Raw genomic sequence first — 22,938 nt, forward strand, 5'->3', positions numbered from 1 at the left:
AGAACTCTAGTCTGGAGCCCCGCAAAACGCAGTCGTACGGTTCAGCACCAATGACATCACGTCGTTACGCAGCAAGACGATGCTGCTTGTTCCTCTCCAAAATATTAGAGATTTAAAAGTTACATAACAATCACGGTGATTAAACAGCAGCTGTTATGATAATCAGTCAGTAAAAGGAAATTGATTTGTTTAGTGCTAGCAACTACAATATTATTAGACTCTCAGTATATTGAAAGGAAGAAATATTTCCTTTATTGAACACAAAATGCCATAAATTTAGGTAAACCGAAATTAGTTCATGTAATACACTGACATCCAAGAATTTATGTATATGGAGTCTATCATTTAATTTTCAGACATTCAATTTCTATACTTGGTCACAGTCAAAAGGTCAAGAACCAACAAGTCAATAAGTTCCCAAGCTCCATATCGATATCACGTCACTGGCCTAACAAGTGGAGAGGAAGTAAGAAATAATTCACAAAAAAATCCTCAGCTGCGTAAGGAAGGCAAAATTTCCCCCGCCGTCCCAGGCGACCGCTGGGCACCAGGGAGCCGCCAGCAGTGCCGAAACCTCGGCAGCCCCGTGGCCCCAGAGCCGGTGGCACCGGCGGGACCTGGCAGGGCTGCGGTACCCCACACCCAGGCACCCGCTCTGCCGTCCTCGGGCTTTCTTTCCCCTCTTCCCTTCTCACCCAGTGCAACAAAGGAAAGAAATACGAGGTAGAAAAACTGATAGTTCCCACTCTATTTGAATAACAAGTGAAATCCTAAAAATACCTCCACTGCATGTTATTACCAACTGTATCACCAGGTTTTATAGTGACAGGACTGTGCTATAATTTCTGAGAAAACCTCGGCATAAAGCTCCATAAACCCAACCACTCCTGTAATGTATCACCTTATCTAGTGCACAATCATTTCCACAACTTTTCATGTTAGTATAATTTGTTCAAAAATGGTAATAAATACATCCTTGAAGTCAAATAAGAATCATTGCACAATCTACTGTAACTTGTTCTTACTAGTGACAGTTAATCATGCTACCAGGATCTCACATGAAAGAAAATAAGCAAACATTTGGGTGTTCTGTAATTACAAACCTCACTAAAAGCACACTTCCTTCTTTAATCAACAAATATATGAAAGCATGCTTTAAATACCCTTTCAAGTGTGCCATCCTGCCTGTAAACAGCTATCACTGAAGAAAAGCAGTGATCCCCATCTACAGTGAGCAAACCGTCTCTTTCCGTACTGAGCAAGCTAACTACCAAGTCAGAAAACCCTGATACCCTTTTGCTAGAGGTCTAACCATTAATTAAAAAACCAAACATTCCTAATTAAAGCCAAGAAAACTAGAATTCTAAGGAAAACCTAATCTCTTCATCTCCAGGAGGTAAGACTCCACTTAGGCTCACCGTGATTGGAATGAAGTGGATACTGTAAATAGTGCTAATAGAGTACTTCTTATGTAACAATTTTAATTATACCCAATACTTGATAAAAATATTCCTTTTCAACACATAGCACCAACTTAACACAATCTTCACAGAAAAAAATCCGATCGATAACACTCCCATTTTAAAGATAGGAAAAGTGAGCTCTTGCATTCCCTTCAGTGAAGCAGCAGCCGACCCCCGGGTTTGTTCCCACCGAGGTCACCACATCTCTCCTCACTTGAGTGGGAGGAAAGTTTTTTCTTCTCAAGTCAACAGCAGCAGCAGGATTCAAACCCAGAAAGACCAGGCTTTCATCTCCAGCACCCTCTCCTCCCAAAACAATGCCGTCGGGGGTCTATTGGTACTGAGAAGTTAAGGTTGGCCACAGAACATTTGCATTATTTAGTTCTTTTGTTCAAGAATGTGAAACTCAAAATTAGCAGCTGGAGACCAGTGATGCTTTCTTTTGCTTTCCGTGAGAACTGATTTTTGCAGTTTCAGGTGCTGTTTTGTTCTTCCCAGTATCAAAAAGGTTCACTATGATAACTAAAGTTTTTGGTTTCCTGATCGGATTCTTTGGGCCAACTGGTTCAGGAGCTGTTGGGAACCAAGGACAACCAGGGACATCATACTTTAAATGAAAACCACGCTACGGACTCTTTGTTGACGAAGAGCAGGGAGGGTGGATGGAGAGGGCTCGCAGCTCCCGCGGGTGCCGAGGGCAGGGGACAGCGGGCAGGGACCCGCAGCACACGTGCCAGTTGTCCTGCGCTGACGTGAAAACCCCTGTGGCTTCGGGGAAACCGCGGTGGTTTGTGTCTTATGTGGTTCATGTTAAAAATTTCCCAACAGTGATAGACTTCAGCTGCCAGGATCAGGGAGAGCATGTGCATCTAGCATGAACAGCCCCCGCACGGAGCTCTGGGGCATTTTTTTATCCTTTTTCCTTTCTTTTAAATAACTATTGGGGCTCATAACAAGCACTGTCACTCTAGCACTACTCCCCTGATTGACTTTGAGACAACGATCTGTGGAGGAGATGGGCACACAAACAGCAAACATTCTGCAGGCACTCAGGCAAAGAGGACTAGAGAGGCTTGGGTTGGTTTTGTTTTGGTTTTATTTTTTGATGAATTTTTGTTCAATTTCCAGAATTACTTCTCTGATATTTTTTTAAACAGTATTATAAAAAGAAAACTAACCACAAAACTGTAGTAAAGCAACTCCGAGGCTGAATAAAAACCACTCACACACACAAAAAACGCAAGAAGAAAATCTGAACTAAATCAGAAACTCTCGTCTTTGAGTCATCCTGGAGCGTCCTAATACTGCAGAGGTCTCAGCACAGTGATCTTAAGTATCATATATGCTCTAATAAATAGGTTCAATGAGTTGAGTTAAGGGCAGAGTTTAACTATTAACTCCAAATTTCCTCACTCTTATGGCTGTAAGTCAATCCCTTAATGTTACTTTAACACAATTTCTGGCAGTTGAATAAAATCTATGGTCAATATTACAACCCCTTCCTTCCTAAATGAAGGAAAATATACATGTGATTTGCATAAGAAATGATGGGAAATGCTGTGAGTGAGTGAGGGTGATAAATGCCCAAGGCCCCATCGGCCAGGAATCAGAGACGACCATTTGACTTCAGCTGGTTGGGCCCTCATTATCCCAATCCCAAAATCAGCAGAACTGGCAAAAATACCTCCACGCAGGTATAGTTTTCAGCACAGGAGCAGTTAGCAGTCAGAGAGGTTATAATACAAAGCTGTAAGATATATCTAAAATAATACCACAAAAATCAGATGACATAAAGAATTCTAATACTTTCCTTTTGTTAAGATACAGTAACTGAGAATACAATGAAATTCTTCATGTTCAGTATCTCCCATTAGATCAATTAATATTCAGAGAAAGGCTTTAACATGAAGTTTAAATAATCATAGAAGGAGAAAAAGAACCACCAATGTTCTAGAAGCTTCTCTAGACCTTTCAATCAATTTTATTTATATGCAAAACCAAGAGAAACTCAGAAAAAACAAAGCTCCTCCTGATGCTAAAGCTCTCAATTTACTGACAGGCAAATGGCTTCATGCTGCCACTTAATCTCATTTCTTGCATAATGCCCTCTAATTAGCATATCAAAGTGAATTAATACTTCTAGGGCATTAGCAATGGGAAAATCTGCTCCAGGCTTCACAATAGCAGTTAAGCAAGAGCCAAGAAATCCTCAAAAACACCACAAACCACTTTGCATTGCAAAACTGTTCAATTTATTTATCCTCTCTCTCTAAACACTTTTACCGCACACTGTTTTACTACTGTTCACCAAACAAAATGATAATTGCCAAAGTTACCAGCATCTGTAATGCCTGTTTAGAATCTTAATTTAGATTGTATACTTGAAGATCTCTAGATGCTTTCATTGACCCCGCCATATACAACAGGATATACTGAAAAACTGTTGTTCTTTTAAAAAATGCCATCAGGATAATATTATTAAATTCCATTTTCCACTGACAATAAATAATTAAAAATTAAGCGATATACGAAAAAGCCACCTGCTGGACAATGAGGAATGAGAGATTAGCTTTAAATGTTGATGCATGACTTAAGTATAGCAAAAGGTTTTGACCTGTGAACACATGATACAAAACCACCCCCCCTTCCAAGTGATTGATTTGTAGGACGCACGATATTCAGTGATTCATATATTGTTACAAGTTCATATGACTGTGCAACATGCATTGAACTGATTGTTAACAAAAGAATTTAAAGTAAAATACCTAAAATAGTATAAAATTAAAGTAAGTAAGTGCGTAATGATTTTTACTATATGCTTTTATGCAAAACATGCTATTTTTATCCAATTCCTGAAGCAATGAACACGTTATAGCTGTTACAATCAGACATCAGACCATTTCTTCTTTAAAAAATATTTTCGGAATCTACTTTCAATCACAGGTCGCTTTGCAAAATATAAACTATAATTTATAAACAAGGACTAAAAAACCCTGAAACGTCATCATCTTAGTGCTCCCCATCAATCTTTAAAAACAGAAAAAGAACATTAAGGGGGAAAAAAAAAAAAACCAAAACCAAACCCCAACACTAGTACACCCACCCTAAACCCAAGAAGGGGGCTGGAGCACTAATGGAAGGCTAATAACAAAGAGTAGAAGAAAATGCCGGGGTCAGTGGGGTTTTCTACATTTCCGTTTGCAACATGAAGAGAAAAAAAAAGTATGGGAGTAACAAAATAAATTACGATGGGCTATTCATCTAGGACTTTGAGCCTTCCTAAAGAATGTGCATTATTGAAAAAAATATAGTGTTCAAGTACCAGCCTTCATTTCCTTTCATGTTTAATTCCCTGTTTACTTCCACTGTAAAGACAGCACTATGGAGGAGCTCTAATGTCCAGCTGAGAAGCACAATTCATCTGTTTGGCTGATGAACTACTCTAACTTTATAAAAGCATGAACTATAAGAGCTGACAGAAACTTTAATAATTTATATTAAATATTGATGTGAATTATTTACTCCATTCATACTTAAAGACATGAATTGCCTACCAGAGAAAAGCAAATGTGACAAAAGGTCAACATGATGGTGAAAAAAGGCAGGCTGTGTCAGGCATGTGTTATCTGAACCATGCTGATCACCTTGATAAGCGAATAGCATTAAACATGACTGCTGAGAAAACAAACAAAGCATTCTTCTCAGGGTGTCAATTCATGGAATACAAACAGCTACATCTAATTCTACCAATGATACCAGGACGGCAAAACTCCACTCGGGGCTCCACTGATTTGGACTCGCTAGTACACAGATTCAGCATTCATTCCTGCTACTCATAAAAATATTCATCGAACCATCATATGCATGATGTGCAAGGAATTGAAAAACAGTCTAAAAATTGAGGACAGATACAAACCGGACTCTCTCGCGCTCTACTGTATAATTATTAATGTAGTCTTCATATGTATTTAAATATTGCGTTACATTTGTAAAATTTAGTATGTCTAATTCTGCTTATATTTGCCTACGGTAGGCTGCAAATATCATTATATTAATGTTTCACACAAATCAATATTTAAATTGAAAAAAGACAGCATAATATCCATATCATACAACTTTTTCATTGAAAGCTGTAGGAATAGAGCTTGATAAATGTGTTAAATCCTGTTGAAAAAAAAAAAAAGACTCCTTTGCATTCACTACATGCTATTATAATAATTTATCTCTGAATGCAAAAATTCCTTAACTTACAACAAGCATTCTAAAATACACCACCCAGTAACTCATATAATTTAGCATTTTCAGATAAGCAAGCAAATGTGTCCAATTAAAAAAAAAAAAATTAAGGACATGAAAAATAGCTATAGAATAAAACAAATCCCTGCTCCTAGTTAAATTAGTATTGACAAGTAGGACCAAATTTATCCTCTATGGAGGGAGAAAAAAAAAAGAGCTGGAGACACTGATATCCTGGTAATCAATGTGAAGATTGTTATTTAAATATAGCAAGGAGCACTAACAATGGTAAGGTCTAAAGGTATGGTGTAGTTACAGGTTCTGTAAGACAAAGTATCATGAATTTCCCTAATGAAAATAATCAGCAAAGCCGCCTGTTTTCTTAACCAGAGAAGCACCCTGTTAGAAATTCACCAAAGAAATAGCATTTTGATAATGAATGTGCTTGAAACAGATGACCAAATGACAATCAAGATACTTTATTCCATTTATTTTTTCCTAGTAGCACATTTATGAAGAAAAGCAATGTCATTGCCATAAGGACAGTGTAAATGACCTAACATTCTACTGCACGTCATCATTTGTAATACATATGCTGACAATTAAAAAAAAAATACCATTCAAAACTATAACCAATGGTTCAGTGAAAAATCTTGCATACTGAAGCATCAGAAAGGAATCAAAAGCTAAACAATTCAAACTGAAGAAAAGATGTACATACATAAATACACAATGCTTACTTCCTTACGTAGTCGGGGTAAATAAAAAATATGTATTTAGCAGCTTGAAAAAAACACCAGGACTGCACATAAATATTTTAAATAGCTAAACTGAATAACAATAACATCACAGCTGATATTTAGAAAATAGCTAACATACATACATCCATACATACACACTTATATGTATGTATGCTATCAGTGCCATTTCATTGTTCCATTTGAATCCTTTAATGTTCAGACAGGACTGCTAGGATTGCATATTATTATGTATTATTGCAAGTTGTTGGCACTAAATGATAGTTTACAAACACTGAAAAGTTGAAATTTGTGCAATGCAAGGGGAAGAGTCCTGTGATTCGATTTTTAAATAGCCACAGTGAAGAAAGGGGTTAACATTTTCAAATTCTGCTAGCAGACAAGGCAAAAAACAAGTCCTTCTCCAATGAGTTACCTAACAGGCGGTTTACAGATTTTGCAGCATATTGACAAGGGGCGTTCCTAAAAGAGTTGGGCCATTTTCATCAATAAGAAGCTTTGCAGCAAGTAAGGGCATGATACAGCCCTTTAATCATCGGAATGGCATCGTATGGCTATTTACAGTTGTAGCAATAAAAATAAAGGTTTTAGCTTACATAGGGAACAGCAAGAAATTAACCCCGTGGTTAACGTCACTATTTGTCTGGTTTTCCTATCTTTTTTTTTTCGTTCTTTAAAACAAAATTCTGCACAAGGGGAGAACATTCTTAATGAACATTTTCCTCCTCTCTCTTTAGACATAAAAAATAGTTCAACCAGCCCAACCAGCCAAGCAGGCCTTTCTCTTCCCCTGCGGACACCTCCTGCAGTCGAGAAGTTCATTAAGTTTTATGATCTTCCCAAGTCAGTCCTGCTTATAAGCCTCACAAAGGCCACAAATCTGGCAAACCATCATGTATGCCATTAGGCTTTACTAGTAAATGAATGCTATTTAGGGTTTGTGGTGACAGTAAATTAGGGTTTGGTTGGCAGCTATCATTGTTTCTGTTGGGCTTATAGAAATAAATAAATAAATGTATATGTGTACACATCTACGCGCATGCATTCAGACATTTTTATAAATGTGTGTTCCTATCTATACAAATGATTTTTAAAGACAAAACACCAAATCATCTATCAACACAATCCAGGGCCTAATAATATGCCATTCCAGTGGGAAATAATTGCAATTCCCTAACCATTTTAAGACTGTAAGAATTAATATATTTTCATTTCTATCTCCATGAGAATAACCAGTACCTCAGGTATAGCAACGTCCTAATGGAGGCTTAATCAAATTACAAATCTGAAGGATTTTTAGTCAGTAAAAAAAAAGCTATTAAAAAAAAACAAAGGCGCAAATCAGCTTTTGATTCCTACTGGTAGGCGCGTAAGGAGACAGACTGTTACACAGGTATGCAACAGATGTGAGCGCGCATTAAGAATGCAACTTCAACACTTCCAAGCGACACCTCAGAGAACGGGTAAAATACAACAAAATGGAGTTAATAGGCTCTCACTGGCTTATCTTCGTATTTTATTGGAGGGGCTTCGGTAGAACTTTGGGTATCATTTTTCTTTGAACTAATTAAAGAAATAAGTGGCAGTTTCTTTATGAAAACCATGCTACCTTGTGGTTGCCTCTAAGAATGCACATAGCTATTAATATCTGTAAAGCTCTTAAATGTATTATGCAGCACTTTTTAAGATGTTAAAATGTTAAAAAAGAAATGTCAGGCTAAATTCAGTAAGCTCAGTGATTTGCTTTGTACATGGTAAATACCTCACAGGAAAAAAAAAATAGAAATCTTCAGCTCCTAACCCTAAGTGAGAGTGAGAGAGAGGCTTTCAAAAATGTGATGCATTCATTAACCCTTGCAGGAAAGTGATAGAGTTGCTCTACCTAAACTGAGGATTCCTCTACATGTTCTCTCACAACCAGTCGCACAAAGTCCTCTCTGACTGTACTGAAAACTACTGAAGTATAAAAAAAATACATAATTCAATATAAAAATGACTTAAATATTGCATTACTTATTTCAGAACAGATATGACTGCAGTTACACTTCATGTATAGGCTACAGTCTCCCTCCTCACCTCTCGTCCTTCTCACAGAAGAAGGTAGCAATAAAGCCATCACGGCAATTCCCACTGCCAACACCAAGGTAAACTTTGGTTCCGATTAAAAAGAATTAAATACCGGCGCACGACCCACTTGCAGGCAGATTTAAGTACTCAGACCACAAGACAATGCAGAGTACCAGGGCGGGGGGGGGGGGGGGGGGGGGGCGGACACGACACCGGGACGGGGACGGGGACCTCTGCTTTAATTGCATCTCAGACCGTTCACCCTTCCAGTTCAGAATTGTTTGAGCCGTTTCCTACGAAAACAGCTTACAGAAAATATGCTAGAATTTGTTTTTCACATTTTCTTTGCTTTAGCACGCTAACTAAAGCCTACATAGACATTTCGTCTCAACTGGGAGACGCTGAGTGAAGGTCCCCCTCCAGGAACAGTTTTTGGTGGGGGTGCGGATTCACCTCCATCAATCACCCGGTGCATTAATCCTGTCCCTCCTGTGCTGCCAGGATCTTGCCTTTGGGCAGGCAGGCGCCTTCACTCTTTGTTGCTTCTCAGCGATTTCACAAAAAAGATAACTTGCAAACTTGGCTCGACTACTTGCAGCACAAAGGCAGGATCCCAACTTACAAGTTATCACTGAAACACCCCGAAACGTTTCAGACCACAAAGTCTCTTGTCAGGTTCCCACTCGCCTCCGAGACAGCTGTGGCCTCACCAAACACCCTCCGCCAGTAATCCCCGCTGCTGAAAGGACTTGGGTTTTTCTTCGCAGCTCACCTCTGACATGTGGTCGACTATACTTTCCTTTCAAAACAGTGAGGCTAAGCCCTCTGCAAATAAAGTGATCGCAGGACCTACGCCTGCCTCCTTAATTGAAATCTGCCTGCTGCAAAATGTCTGAACATCGAGGGCAGGTTGCTTGGCTGGCTCCGGAGCAGGACAGTCAAAAAAGTTTAGGGGAAGGCAGAAAACAACCACAAGCCAAAGAAGGACGGAAAGGGGTTACAAGCTGATCGAGGCAAAATGTAGGTAGGTGGGGAGGGAGGGCAGAAGGGGGATCATTCCCCTTATCCTGGGTAATATAATGCAATATAAAGCAGAATCAATCTTAATATTCACAACACAGTCAATACCCTAGTGCTTAGCTGTCAGCAGAAACTGAAGTGGATCCCCGGTAGCAAAGAAACCCTTGGACATAAAGCACCATAATTTACTGAGAGCTGTGCACTTTTAGGCTTCTCAGCTGAGATTTGCAATGATTTCACGTTTGCTGTTTTCGTCTATAATCTTTATTTTTTCAGTGTGCAATTAAGGGGAATGTGATTGAGTACCAAAATACGGCTAAAAAGCCAGCCAACGCATATATTTATTTCTAAAGCCAGATAGTAAGAAATGTTCTTATTCTCATAATACAAAGCAGAATACTTCGCAAATTTTCTTCTTTTAAAAAAAAAACCCTCTGTAAATTCAGTGATGTGAAAAAATTGCAAAAAATCCCCTGAAATGCCTCTAAAAAAAACCCGCAGAGTTTATTAGTGTCACATGCATGTAGAAAAAAAATGTATTTTTTGTACTTTTGTGGTGAAAATTTTTGGCACTTAAAACATCATCGCCCGAGAGCGACTCAAGCTTCGCTGCACTCTACACGGACCTGGGGTCAAAGCATCCATCACTTGGCGTTCCTCTCTGTGGGAGTCTCCTTCCCCCGCTCTGCTGACAGGGGTTCAGCTTTGCTCCCCCCAAACCTGGGCAGCGCACACCCTCAGAAACTTTATCGTCCCCGCTGCGTGCTACGCATCCCGGGGAAAAAAAAAAAAAAAAATTAAAAAAAAATGTGAGGTAACACCGATCTGACAAGTATTTTGCCAAGTGTCCTGACAGTCAAAAAGGCAGCCCGGGCGCCAGCGGGGGACCTCCGGAGCTGTGTGAGGAGAGCGGCGGGGGATTCTCCACCGCGCCATTTCGCAGCGAGTCAGCCTGACCGGGCCGCCGCCGCCGCCGGGACGGGCCGGCGGGCCCCTCAGCGCGGCGGGGCGGGCCCCTCAGCTCGGCGGGGCGGGCCGGGACCCCACCGGGCACGGCGGCACCCGCCATCCCGCTCCGGCGGCGTGAGGCGGAGGCGGGGGGGTGGGCAGAGGGCCGGCACCTTTCCCCGCCGGCGGGCAGCGGCGGGTGGAAGGAAGGAGGGATCAAGATGGCTGCGGCGGCGGCGGCGCGGGCGGCCCTTACCTGTTTTCTCCTTGATCTCGCAGAGGACACTGAACAAGGCGGGTTTCATCCTGTGGCAGTTCAGTGCGTGTTTCCTGAAAGAGAGCAGAGTACAAGCGGTTAACGCGGTGTTTCGGCAACATGGCGCCTTCCCCGACAAGGATCCCCGTATCGTCGTCGTTGTCGTCGTCGTCGTCGTCCGTCCTCCCCCCCCCCCCGCTTTCATCCCTGCCCGCCAGACCCGCGGCCCGCCGCCGGGAGCCACCGGTCGGTGGCTCCCGGCGGCGGGCCGCGGGTCTGGCGGGCGGAGGTGGCTGGGGAAGGGGGGGGACGACGGGGGGGGGGTCCGCGGGGCCGGGGGTCCCTCGCCCAGCCGCGGCTGCCGGGTCTCTCTTTCCCTCATCCCTCTGACTTTTTATACCGAATTATCTTTGTGCAAATGCCGCCCGACCGGGGGGTATAAATCAACACCCACACCCCCCCTTGTCCCCGGTACGATCCGTCCTGCGATATTATAACTGATTTATTAAGGAGATTGGGGGGGGGGGGGAAGGGAAGGGGAAGGGGGGGGAACTTGCAGAGTTAACATTCTTTGTTTTTGTATTTACTGTGATTTAAAACAGCCAGGGGTTTTGGTTTGGGTTTTGGTTTTTTGTTCCCCCCCCCCCCCCCTCCGCAGCAATACCTTGTCAGGTTTGTAATTCATCTGCCGCCACTTCGGGGGCAGGGAGACAAGAAAAGAAAGAAAGGAAAAAAGTTGCACTCCTAGGGAGAGCGCAGAGCCGACCGACCGACCGACAGCGGCTCCGAGGCCGGTGTCCGCCGGACAGTGTCCAACGGGAACGGGCAGGGATCAGCCACAGCCTCCCGCGCACCGGAGCGACGGCATAAGCACCGCATACTTCTATATTTATTACATATCTATCTACCAAAAAAATCATTAAATAGCAACTTTGGCTCTGCCTTGGCTGCTTGCAATTTCTCCTACGGCACCAAGAAGTTGCTCTAATTGTGAGACTCTCCGCAGAGGAGCAGGAAGGAGAGAAACAAAAACCACACACACACACAAAAAAAAAAAAAAAGAAAAAGAAAAAAAAAAAAGACAAGGTTTAATTAGACGAAACCAACTTTGCTTGTGCCTCATCCAGGCTTTGGTCAGTGATGGTCATGATCTGATGGAGGATGTCGCCGATGTCCTGCTTCCTGCCGTCGCCGTCTGCCCCTTCGTGTCCGTGGGGAGGAGGCAGGGCCATGCCCCCCTGCACCGAGTGGCCGGCCAGGTTCACGCCGGCCAGAGTCTGCAGCATCCTGGACTGATCGTCCATGCCTCTGCCGCGGCCCGGGCCGCGCCGGCGGGGCGGGAGGAGCGCGGGCTTCGGGGAGAGAGAAGGCGCCGGTCAGCCTCTGGCTCCCGAAGTCAGTCTCAGTTCCTGACTCCTTATTTCGCTCTTGCACACACACACCAAAAAAAAGAAGGAAAAAAAAAAAAAAAGAGAGAGGGGGAAAAAAAAGCCAAACAAAACAACAACAACAACAAAAAAAAATCAGTATTTGTGTTTTGACCGGATCTCAGCTGTTTATTCCACTCTCTTCTCCTTCCCAGTGCAGTAAATCACTCTCTTCTTTAGTTACAATCTTCTTTCATCATCATCATATTTGTGGCTTGGATAAATGAGTTGATAAGGTTTCTTTGCAGTTTTCTTTTCCTGGTACAATCTTCTCCAAAGCTTTTTTTTTTTTTTCCTTTTTTATTTTTATTGTTGCTTTTTATGTCTTTCCGCACTTGTCCAAAAATCTTCTTTGCAAAAAGGCAAAATTAAAAAAAAAAAAAAACACAAAATCAAAAAACTCGCTTTCAAATCCTTAAGAAGTTAGGAGGGTGGCAAACAGCAAAAACCACAACAAACCAGGCGAACACCCCCACCCCCAAATTGCAACATAAAAAAGCCAAGAAAACACAATCACAGAGGGAAAAAAAAAAAAAATTAATCGCCCTCCCCCCCAAAAAATAACAAATGATCCCAAGTCTGTGCAACGGGGGTAAAACAGCAGCAATCAAAAGTTTGAACTTGTGCAAAGAAAAGAGCGGAAATAACGGGGCAAGAACTGTAAAAAAATTAATTACACACTCTCTGCAAAGCAATGTGCAAAAATATCAGCCCGCTGGAATTTATGAGCCCCGCCGCCCGGTGCCTGTGTGTGTTTTATGTTGTTTGATGGCCGCTCCGGTGAGGGATTGACAGCCTGCCAACGCCACTCACTCACCGCAGACGTGTCACCCTGTGAAGGAGGAGAGCGGCCGCGCGCGAGAGGGACGCGGAGCCCGCCGCGCCCCGCCCCGCCGCCCCGCCCCGCCCCTCCCGCGGGACGCCGCGCCGCCCCGCCCCGCGCCCCGCCCCGCCCCGGCCCTCCCCGCCGGGCGGGGCCGCCACCGCCGCCGCCGCCGCCGCCGCCCCGCCCGGGGCCGCCCGCCTCACGGGTCCGGCTCCGCGGGGTCGCCCTCCCGCCGGGGCCGAGCGGCGGCGGCGCCGCTCCTCCGGGGGGGGGGGGAGGGAGGGGCGCGGCCTCGGCCGGGAGCGGCGGGCGCGGCGGCCAATCGCAGCGCGCGGGGGCGGGCGGCGGCGGCTGCGTTGGCCACTTGGCCTGCGCGGGGCGGGTCCGCGCCCGCCTGGCCCGCGCAGGCCTCGCCCCCCGGCTGAGAAACTTCTGATTGGGCTGTTCGAACAGTCACGTGGCCGGGGCGAACGCCGCTCCGGCCCCGCCCCTCCCGTTGCTACGGTAACGCCTGGGGCTGAGGCCTCGCGTTTCCTCTCGGCGCCGCCGCGCTGACGGGCCGGGCCGGGCCCCGGGCCCCGGTACTCCCCGCCCGGGAGCAGCCGCCGGGTCCGGCCCGCCGCGCCTGCGAGCCCGGGTGCCGGCGGGAGGCTGGTCCTGCCCCGGGGCCGGGAGCTTCGGCCGTGCGGTGGAGACCGGGCGCGGGATGGAGAAGCCCCGGTCCCGGTCCGGTCGGAGGTGGTCTGTTCGCTGTCGTCTGTCTGGCCGTGCCCTGAGCGCATTCCTGGCGGACAAGCCCTGTCGCGAGGCAAGAGACTTCGGAGAGGATTTTCTGGCCCAGCAAGCCGTGCTTTAAAGGGTGCCGCTTCGGGAGCCAGATCCGTATTGCAAATCTGTCTTCTTGCATATATGCAGAGACTGCCAAAAATGTGAGTGAAGAGAAAAAAAAATATATATGTCGCAAGAATAATTAAGGCTTCATTCTGTACAGGGGTTATCTTCAGAACATTGCCACCCCCACCCTCCCCAAATTGTTCTTAGGTAGAACGCCTGCCCCACACAAATATACAGGGGAAGTTACTTCAATTCTGATCAATTTTCTTCACGTTTTGAGTAGTGCGTAACAAGACTATTGCTACAGAGACCTCTCAAGGAAGGGAGAACCACCTGTGGCATGGCGACAAAGAGCCACAGTAGCAATTAAAATGATATTTAGTTCATTGTATGTACTTTATTATCTGTGATGGACAGTTTCAGCTGGAAGAAGTCATGTCCAAACTAAAATCTCATCCTCGTCTCTCTGACATTTCGTGGATGTATGGCTGACAACTCCGACTCAGCTGTGGCTAAAACAGAGCTCTTAATCTTTCTCCTTGGCTTCCACTTGCCTCTTCTCTCAATCACGGTTGACATCACCATCATTGTACCTTCACTCAGGACCGTAACTTGGATGTCATCTGTTTGATTTGGGACCCTTAACCACGTCTCTCAGGGGTTACGGTTAACCATTGTGGATTACTTCTGGTTAACATAACTATGCTTTTACTGTCCCTCCAAGCAAATTAGCATGTTCATTCAAATTCTAATTTTCTTCCATCTTGATTACTGTACCATTTTTTGGTCTGAGCAAATGTGTTCTTAGTGTCATCCAGCTTTATTAAGGAAGCTGCTCCAAAGATCTTTCTTATTACTATTATTTTGGGTATTTATTTCACAGATCAGTTTGCATTTGTCCACTGAGGGCAAAGTTTCACAGAAGAGATAAGCAGTTCTAATGGCTACCCGGCACGGGAACAAACGGGACGGTGCTTCCCGGTGCCAGCTCTGGTACTCGTCTCACCCCACGGTGATCTGGTTCACCTCACCAAATCAGCAGAGCGCGGCTCTTCTGGGTTATTTTTTCTACTGGTTATCAGGCTGAGTCAGCTAATTCCAGCACGAGATGACTGCTGGAGAATGGCGCGCTCTGCTCTGCCTCCTGGTTATGTGGCCTTACGCTCCCCGTGATCTGCCGTTTGCTAGAGCAGTGCCAGGTCCTTGCCTTCGCCCAGCCGCTGATGTTGACCGTTATTATCTGCTCCTCACAGGATCGAATGTGTCTCTCCACTCAGGTGCCTTTGGTGGCATCCTGTGTAACGCTCTTCACTTTCCTGTACCATCCTTTTTAAAGCTTGCTTTTTGATGCATACGGCTGCCTAGAGACTGTGAGGTCATGGTTTACTGAAGAATCAACCAACATCGTCTAGTAATTTCCACAGGAGATCGCAGAGGCAGACTGCATCAGCAAGTCTGGAAAGGGACGACACGAATACACGGCCAATAGGCCACGAACAGACACCAAAAGGAAAACCGAGTCCTGAAGTGCCCAGTAACGCCTCTGGTTCTGGCTGGCACAGAGGTTTGAGGCGAACGGATGAGGGAGGGCGGCTGGGCTCACCTGCTCGCTCCGAGCAGCGCCTGCTGTCCTCCCTGCTGCAGACACAGCAGGAGCTGGCTGGAGCACTGGTCTAACCCCGCAGGACGGGGGTCAGGGCTTAAGCACAGCCAGTGCCATTAATGACTTTCTTTTGCAACAGTTAGCTTTGTTTAAACGCGTCCTTCTTATGCTGGGATACCGGGTGCTGCGTGGAAGGTTTGGTTTAAAACCACAACAGAAATACAAATCCCATAGATGGTTTCAAACAAGAAAAAGCTAGCGAATTTGGGAACGCAACTGGTGTAATCTCAATCAGAGACGCGTCCTGCTTCTTTATTCGTAAAGAGAAGCACAGCTGAACGCTGGAACTACCGCAGTTTTCTTCCTTCGGAACTCCGACCCCTCCACAGACTGCCTGCAGGTTTCTACTCAAGCCTGTTGCCAACTGCACGCCTTTAACCGTAAAACGCAGGAACGCGCCCGAAGCTCCGCAGCACCCCGCACGCAGAGCCGGCCCCGCTCCCCGCCCTAAACAACGCCGCTTCCGCCCACGCCGCAGCCACGCCGGCACCGGCCGCTCCTTCCGCGCCCGCTCTCGGGCCACCGAGCGCCCGGGCCCGCTCCCACGGACGCAGCCGGCCCCGCCGCCGGCCCGGCCCCCTCGCCCCGCGGCTCCCTCCGCGCATGCGCACGGCCGCGCCGCCGCCGGCGGCCTCGCTTCCGGAGGCGGTACTTCCGGGTCGCGGCGCGGCCCAGCGCTCCCCGTTCCGCGGCGTCCTCCGGCCCCGGAAGCGGCTGCCCCGGCCCGCCGGCGGGGGAGGAGGCGGCGCCCGGCCCGGCCCGGCCCGGCCTCACGGAGCGGCCCGGCGGCGAAGCCCGTAAGTGCGGAGGCGTGCGGGAGTCCTCGCCCCGGCGCCGCGGTGGGTGTCGCAGAAGGGGCGGTCCGGGGCCCGGCTGCGGGGGGTGCCTGCCCGGTACCGGCCGGCGGCGGGTCCGGCGGCTCTCCTGGGGCGTCCCGCTGGTTGGCCGAGGCAGCGACGCTCCGTGCTGTAACCCCCTCCTTTATTTCTCCAAATAAAAGTCTGTGGTAAATCCGCGGGATGGAGTAACACGTCATAGGGAAGGACGCGGGAGCCTTTCCAGTCTCGGAGAGATGTTCCTGGGAGTAGAAGCCTCCGAGGGTTCCCGGTGCGTCCGCGGACGGGCCTGCCCGCTGCCGCGGGGGGCTGCGGGCCTCTGCCCTTCCTGAAGCGGCGAGGCAGCAGTAACGTCCCCCTGCGAGCGAGGGGGTAAACAGAGCCGGTCGAATGAGCGTCCGACAGTAGAGTTTGGAGGGAAAAATAGGTAAGTGGACCGCGTGGCTAAAATCTTAAGATTTGGGTGTGTGGTAGAGCAGGCAGAGGGGTGAGGGAACGCCAGGGGCTGCACTGGAATTGCCCCGAGCTTGACCGGGGGCTGGAGGCCCCCAAGCCTGCCTTGGGGTCTCTTCTGGCCTCCTGCCCTGACCGCCTGGGTGTTTGCCAGACGAGCCCTTTTAGCGTGATCACGCTTGAATATGCTGCTGGATTGCGTTCTCGTTTTTTCACGCGCGTGGCGAGTGGCGATCAGAACTGGCGTTCTCACTGCAGGAGCATCGGTGAGGGAGCGAGAAACGGTTTCTAGGAGATGCCACAGTAAGAGTTGCTTTCAGTGTTAGTGGGAGTTTAGGGATCGTCTAAATGAGAAATGCTAGAGCCAAACCTGGATTTTCTGAGTATGTTCTACATGATTTTAGGTTTCAGGGGTCTGTCAGGTAGATGCAAGGTTGGGAATTAAACTCTCTCAATTATTTTTTCAAAATCAGAACAAATCTGTTCACAGACGCTTTTTTGGGTTAGATTAAAAAAAATTGAGATCACTGTCTCCATATAGACTTGTACAGAAATAACTGAAGTGGAGAATTAGAACCAATTTAGTACATTTCTTTCTTAGCTGTGTTTCAGGTCTTTCTTATGACATCCTTTCATCACCTGTTTATTGGTTTAACTGTTTTACCCAGCTGCAACAAATAACAAATGTGTGTAACAGCTGATCAGCAAAGGCCTCAGCAGATGAAGCTGCTTGGCAGAATGATCTGTGTTTTGCCCATTCTGTAGCACAAATTTTCCAAACCTTCCTAAGTTTTGAGCATGAGAAATAGACCCTTGTGTGGAAAGGTCGGTTTTATTAACAGATGGGACAGCAAATAAACAGGATGTAAGCCGCAACCCCCCGACAGCAGGGCAGCCCCGAGTAGGACCAGCAGATCTCCTGTGTGGCAGCTCTGACACTTTGCTTTGGAGATGGACGAGTGGCGCTTGCTGAGGAAGGTGGAGGGAGAGCTCAGGCTTTCTGTGGTTCTTTGCTTTTAGCTACTGGAAGGGACAGGCTGTGACCTTTGGGGTTTAGGGGTGTGGAAGCAGAAATGTAGCAGTCCTGGTCCTGGTAGCACACAGAATGCTATTGCAGGGTCATTGGTACCGCAAACTATTTGTGTCATTGGTATCATGGTGGTTCATGGGTGTGACGCTGCCTTATGTTTGAGATGTGCCTGGCAGTGAGCCTTAGGTTTTGCTAGCAGCAGTTCTCCTTTTATCAGAAATGAACAAGTGAAGACTCTTCTGTTAGACAGTACCTCTAACAAAGACCCCAGTATGCGTTTTAATATTAATTGTGTGTGTGCCTGTTGAGAAGCTTTATTAAACTGTGATATCTAGCTATTCGTTGTATATAAGCTCAGTTTCTTATACAAGACAGCACAAGGGTAATCCCTACCTTGTTTCCTTATGGCTCGAGACTGTATCCAAGTCAGTTATTCTGAAAGCAAAACAAGCTCCTTGAGTATCTTTTGTGTGCTCTTGAAGGAGATGGACCAAAAATTTGTCAAGACAAAAATTAAAAGCCAGAGGAAAGGGAGATTCATCTATTGTTGAAGAAATGTGAATCCATCCCGTTACATTTGACATAGAGTCCCAAAGGGGCTTGAAGCCTCGGGAGTTTTTGAAGGAGGTGTTATTCTCATGAACATTTGTGAAATCAGAAGCAGCTTGCACCCTGTTACTTTATGAATAAATAATATTATGATCATCCTTTTTATGCAATAAAAATATTTTCATGCAATCAGAAGTAGAAAGGCAACAAACTGAAAAAAATGTCAAATACAAAACTATTCGTTTTGGTATATGCTTCTGTTTCTTAAATAAAGAAATGCTACAGAATATATAAAAGAAGAAAATAAACGCTGACCTGTCGTTAGCTCAGATGAGAACAACTATAGATAGGAATTAGAGATAATATTGGTAAACTAAAGTAGGATCATAGAGGAAAGTTGCCAGGAATTATTATTTTTAAATTAAAAAAATAAATCAATATTGAGAACAAAAGAGTTTTAAGAATTAAATTCTAGTAGTCTACTCTTCTTCTGTATCCCTTTCATTTCCTGTTTACCACTGTGTGCATTGCAGTAAGTTTTATTCATGGCTAGATTTACAGTCTACATTTAGATTTACATGTAGATTTAGAATCTACATTTATGAGTATACTCTTATTGTTGATGTATATGAAATGAACTCTTCATATAAAATACTTTTAAGGTTATGCCATGATAATCTATGGTTATGTTTTTTTCTAGGACTGAAACATGATACTGTGTTGAAAAGCTATACGTGGAATACTGTTACAGGAAGAAAGGGTTATTTTACGTTTGAAAACCACTAAAATATTCCAGTTTAGACTAAACTACAAAAATAAGTTATCCAGCAAAGATAAATATATACTTGGTGACATCTGACATTTGTTTTTTTTGATAGTCCTGTTGTAAGACAGGAATTCACAAATATAATTCTGAAACTGTGTCAGATACTTGGAGGGGTAATGTTCTTTTCAGTTAAAAATTTGATAGTACAGTTGCATAGCAGTATAAAAGTTTTGAGAGCAGACTAATGAATTGGCTCAAACAAATACAGGTAGGGGTTTTGGTGCGGTCAGGTGGCTGACAGGGGTTCCAGCTGGATGAACCCAACTGCACATCAGTGTCGAGGACCAGCAAGCACGTTTGTGGTACTTTTACAGTGCTGCTGTTCTGAAGATCCCTAGTCCGGCTGTAGTAGCTACAGCAAGTCTCCAGGCTTTGTCCTGGGTCCACCCAGAGCAAGCTCTTTAAGGCTGTGGATCTTCACGTGCTTAGAACACCTTTCATTCAAGTTTGGCTTCAGCACATCCAGGCAGGCTTTACGAAGCAGCTCTAAGAGTGAAATACAGGCAATTGATGAGTAATGCCGTACCTCCCTGCTCACTTGCTAACTGTGGTGTAGGCATAGCTAATGAGTCTTGCTAAGGAAAATCCAAGAAACATGGCATCTCTCTCAATATTATACAGGCAAAAAAAGGTAAAATGTTGAAGCTTTCTGGTTTGGTTGTTTGGGTTTTTTTTAAAGATTGATGTTTGTATAGGTGTTTGTAAGATTTATGGGGGTTTTTTAGGCTCTTGAATACCACAATGAGAAGAGCCAAAATAGAAGTCCTAGTCTAGTATTTGACAAGTCCGAGCCTATGCTTTTATCCCCCTCTTTGCAAGTAGGTATTTTATTTGTTCATCTTAGGAACGTTAAAGCTTAATGAGTTGTCTTTAAAGCATTTAGGCATATGAATGAAAAATCATGGTTCCGTGTAAAAGTGCTGTGCCATTGTTGAAAGAATTCCTTTACAGCTTCCTGCACAAGCAAAAGTACTGTCAGCTTCACCCACTCATGGACAGTGACTGCTGTTCCCCATTTCTGGAAAAGAGTGTTCATCAGGAATAAAAATAAAATGGAATTTTTAATATGTTATTTAAAACATACTCTGGTTTTGGTTTGTTATTTTAGAATCGGCAGTTAAGCCTTAAAAATGAACTCAAATACTCGCATTTTTTCTGGGTAGTAAATTCTCATGAACACGTGCTGTGAAATTAGGTAGTAGGGATTCCAGTGTGCTAGGTCATCACAGTATGACATTGCAGATGTAATGTGTGTGTTAGGTAATGCTTGCTAGCCAGTATGAAAAAATAAGCATAATCACAGACATTAAAAATTAAGCAAAGTGTTTGCACATATTTAGATTAGGCAAAAACCAGGCAAGATGCCGCTTTTCTAAACTGCTTCTATCCAAACCATTCAGTACAATATCAGAATGAAAAATGACAACACTTTGTCATCTGTTCAAATTGATATTGCACTCTTTGCAGTGACAGCTGAAAAGGCCCACAGGTGCCATATAAAGAGGTGACCATGTTGTCATATTTCATTTAGGCATCCCTCTGCAAAGCCATAATTACCTAATTAGGTTGTTAATTAGGAGATTAGCATTTCACTATATTGATAGAATGCTCTTTGCAGGCATGAGTCTAGATACAGATTTGTCTGCCCTAATTTATAATCTCTGCATTTTTTTATACTTATTTATTTGCTTAAAATCTTGATGCAAGATAGCTCAGGTTAGCTCAGAATCAACTTGTTTACAATTAAATGAAGATTTGACAAGATCAGGAAACAAATAGAGGAGAGTATACAGTTTCCATACATACTCCAATGTTCTCTCCCTCCTTCCCTAAAGCTCAATAATTAAAATATTGGAGTTGGTATAATTTGCATCCTGATTAGTATAACAACAAAAATGTAGCCAAATTCCAAACAGTTCATAAATATAGAAATACATAGCTAATGCCAGATTGATTTACAGGTTTGAAAACTAAAAAATAATTTGTTGGAAGTTGTGTGTAATGTAGTGTTTTCTCATCATAACTTTCAAATTCCAGTTTTACTTGTGAAAGTGTGCCTCTTTAAATGATTATTTCCTCTTTAATGATAGGACCCAAAGCATGAGTGACAGCTTCTCTAGATAAGTATTCGTTCTTAAATGCACTTGAGCTTTTGTTGAAACATAAACTTGAATTTTCATATATTGCAGTTCACTTTCCTTTATCCTGCATGCACAGGAGTCTGTCTGGCATTCAAGGGTTTTGATTATTTGTACTGCTGCAAATGTAGATAACCAGAACCATTTCTTTTGCAATTGCAGACAGAAGTTAACTGTGAAATTATTTCACTGAACCTGAATCATAAATTTTGAAGTGTATTCACACTGTCCTATTCCAGCTTATATGACGTGGGGGGCGGGGGGGAATAAATTTTTTATTCTAATCTGGCTGTTTTTTTCATTAGTTTTTAAGATCACTTTAAAGAGCTACAGTCAGAGAGGTGTTTAAGTCCAGTGACTATGGAAGCCCTTGAGTGATAAGATGACCTGTAATGCTGTATAATTCTTCCAGCCTGCTTTATTTTGAGATTATTAGTAATTGTTTTAGATCCAGGTTGTACCTTCCAGAAGTTGCATCTTTGTTTGGAACATTTTTGTTTACCCTGAATAGGACTTTAACTGCTTATTAATTCCTTAAGGAGGGCAGTCAATTTAAACATATTTTCCTTTTTCAAAAAAAAAAAAAAAGAGCTACAGCTTTGCAGAATAGGAGAGATGAAATTTTTTTCCTGCTTCCCACTTTTTACTTTTTTAATTTAGAGGCAAAATAACCTTGCAGGAATTGGCTCGAGAGTTTTGTGGAGAATTTACAGCTGCTTTTAGCCGTTTGAACTGAAGGATTCTTAAAATTATTCCATTAAAATTGGTAGGATTTCAAAGTTGTAGCTCTTTCCTGTAGCAGAACATTTTTAGTTGCTTACAGCTTTCTCCAATTTTTATCATTTATTCTAAGCTTATTTAGAGGTCTGTGAGCAAATTTCCATGTGTGCTATACGTGATATATTTTGAAGCATGAAAGGCATAAATATCAAAATTTTCTGCGAGAAAGATATTTCTTGTACTTTGACCAGTTGTAGCATGTCATGAAAAGGTGGTGTTAGCTTGCAGTTTTAGGAACGATTGTCCTTAAGTCGAAGATGAGCCAGTGGTAACCAGATTGTGTTTGGTGGAGCTGCAAGTTTTTAACCTGATGTCTGTAAACTCCTAAAGGGGACAGGTGCGGTGCACGAAAATGTGCCTGTTGTCACTAGTTTCACTTTACCAAGCAAAGTCCATAGTTCCGGCAGAAAACGTTGAAGGAGCCTGCAGGTGAGGACAGGGAGAGAGTGGAGGGCTGGGGTGCAGTGGGAGGCAGACGCGGGGTCCGGCCCCACTGCTGGCAGGCGTGGGAGCGAGACGCGGCCGGCCTCGGCTGTCGCTGCCGGTGTGTAGCGTAGTGACGAGCCACCTTGCACTGGGCAGTAACAGAGAAGGATGCTGTCAAATTCAACCCTGTATATTTAAAACAAACCAGAAAATTCAATCCAAAATAACTGTGTTTTCCCAAAAGTAAGGTAACCTGCGTTACCGAACTCGGCGTTTATTTCATGCTCAAGGTCAAACATTTTGCTCTGAAAATAGCGGTAAGAACAGGTTGACACATGGTTGCAGTCCCACAAGTCAGTGCAGTCCAGCACTGGAGCAGCAAGACGACGCTTCCAGCTGTGT

General features: G+C 44.5%; 2 protein-coding genes across 6 annotated transcripts in view; one reads left to right on the forward strand and one right to left on the reverse strand.

Annotated features, from left to right (window-relative positions):
• Positions 1–13,049, reverse strand: part of PBX3 (PBX homeobox 3) — a 119,384-nt gene extending 106,335 nt beyond the window's left edge. Inside the window, exons 1-2 of one of the 3 annotated variants that reach the window (XM_052814251.1) lie at positions 11,856–13,049; positions 10,749–10,822 (exon numbers count right to left, since the gene is read on the reverse strand). In XM_052814251.1, the coding sequence (XP_052670211.1) occupies positions 10,749–10,822; positions 11,856–12,052 (271 nt within the window). In that variant the 5' untranslated portion in view covers positions 12,053–13,049. Of the gene's footprint in view, positions 1–10,748; positions 11,523–11,855 lie in introns of those variants that run through there. The other 2 variants (XM_052814253.1, XM_052814252.1) reach the window with 2 other exon arrangements.
• A 3,102-nt stretch (positions 13,050–16,151) lies between these two features.
• The window catches only part of MAPKAP1 (MAPK associated protein 1), a 109,411-nt gene continuing 102,624 nt past the window's right edge, over positions 16,152–22,938 (forward strand). For 2 of the 3 annotated variants that reach the window (XM_052815907.1, XM_052815909.1), the window contains exon 1: positions 16,327–16,761. The gene's annotated coding sequence lies outside the window, so the exon portion shown is untranslated. Of the gene's footprint in view, positions 16,296–16,326; positions 16,762–22,938 lie in introns of those variants that run through there. The other variant, XM_052815908.1, reaches the window with a different exon arrangement.

This window comes from Harpia harpyja, chromosome 19 (genome assembly GCF_026419915.1).
Source record: "Harpia harpyja isolate bHarHar1 chromosome 19, bHarHar1 primary haplotype, whole genome shotgun sequence".
Classification (NCBI taxonomy): Eukaryota; Metazoa; Chordata; class Aves; order Accipitriformes; family Accipitridae; genus Harpia; species Harpia harpyja.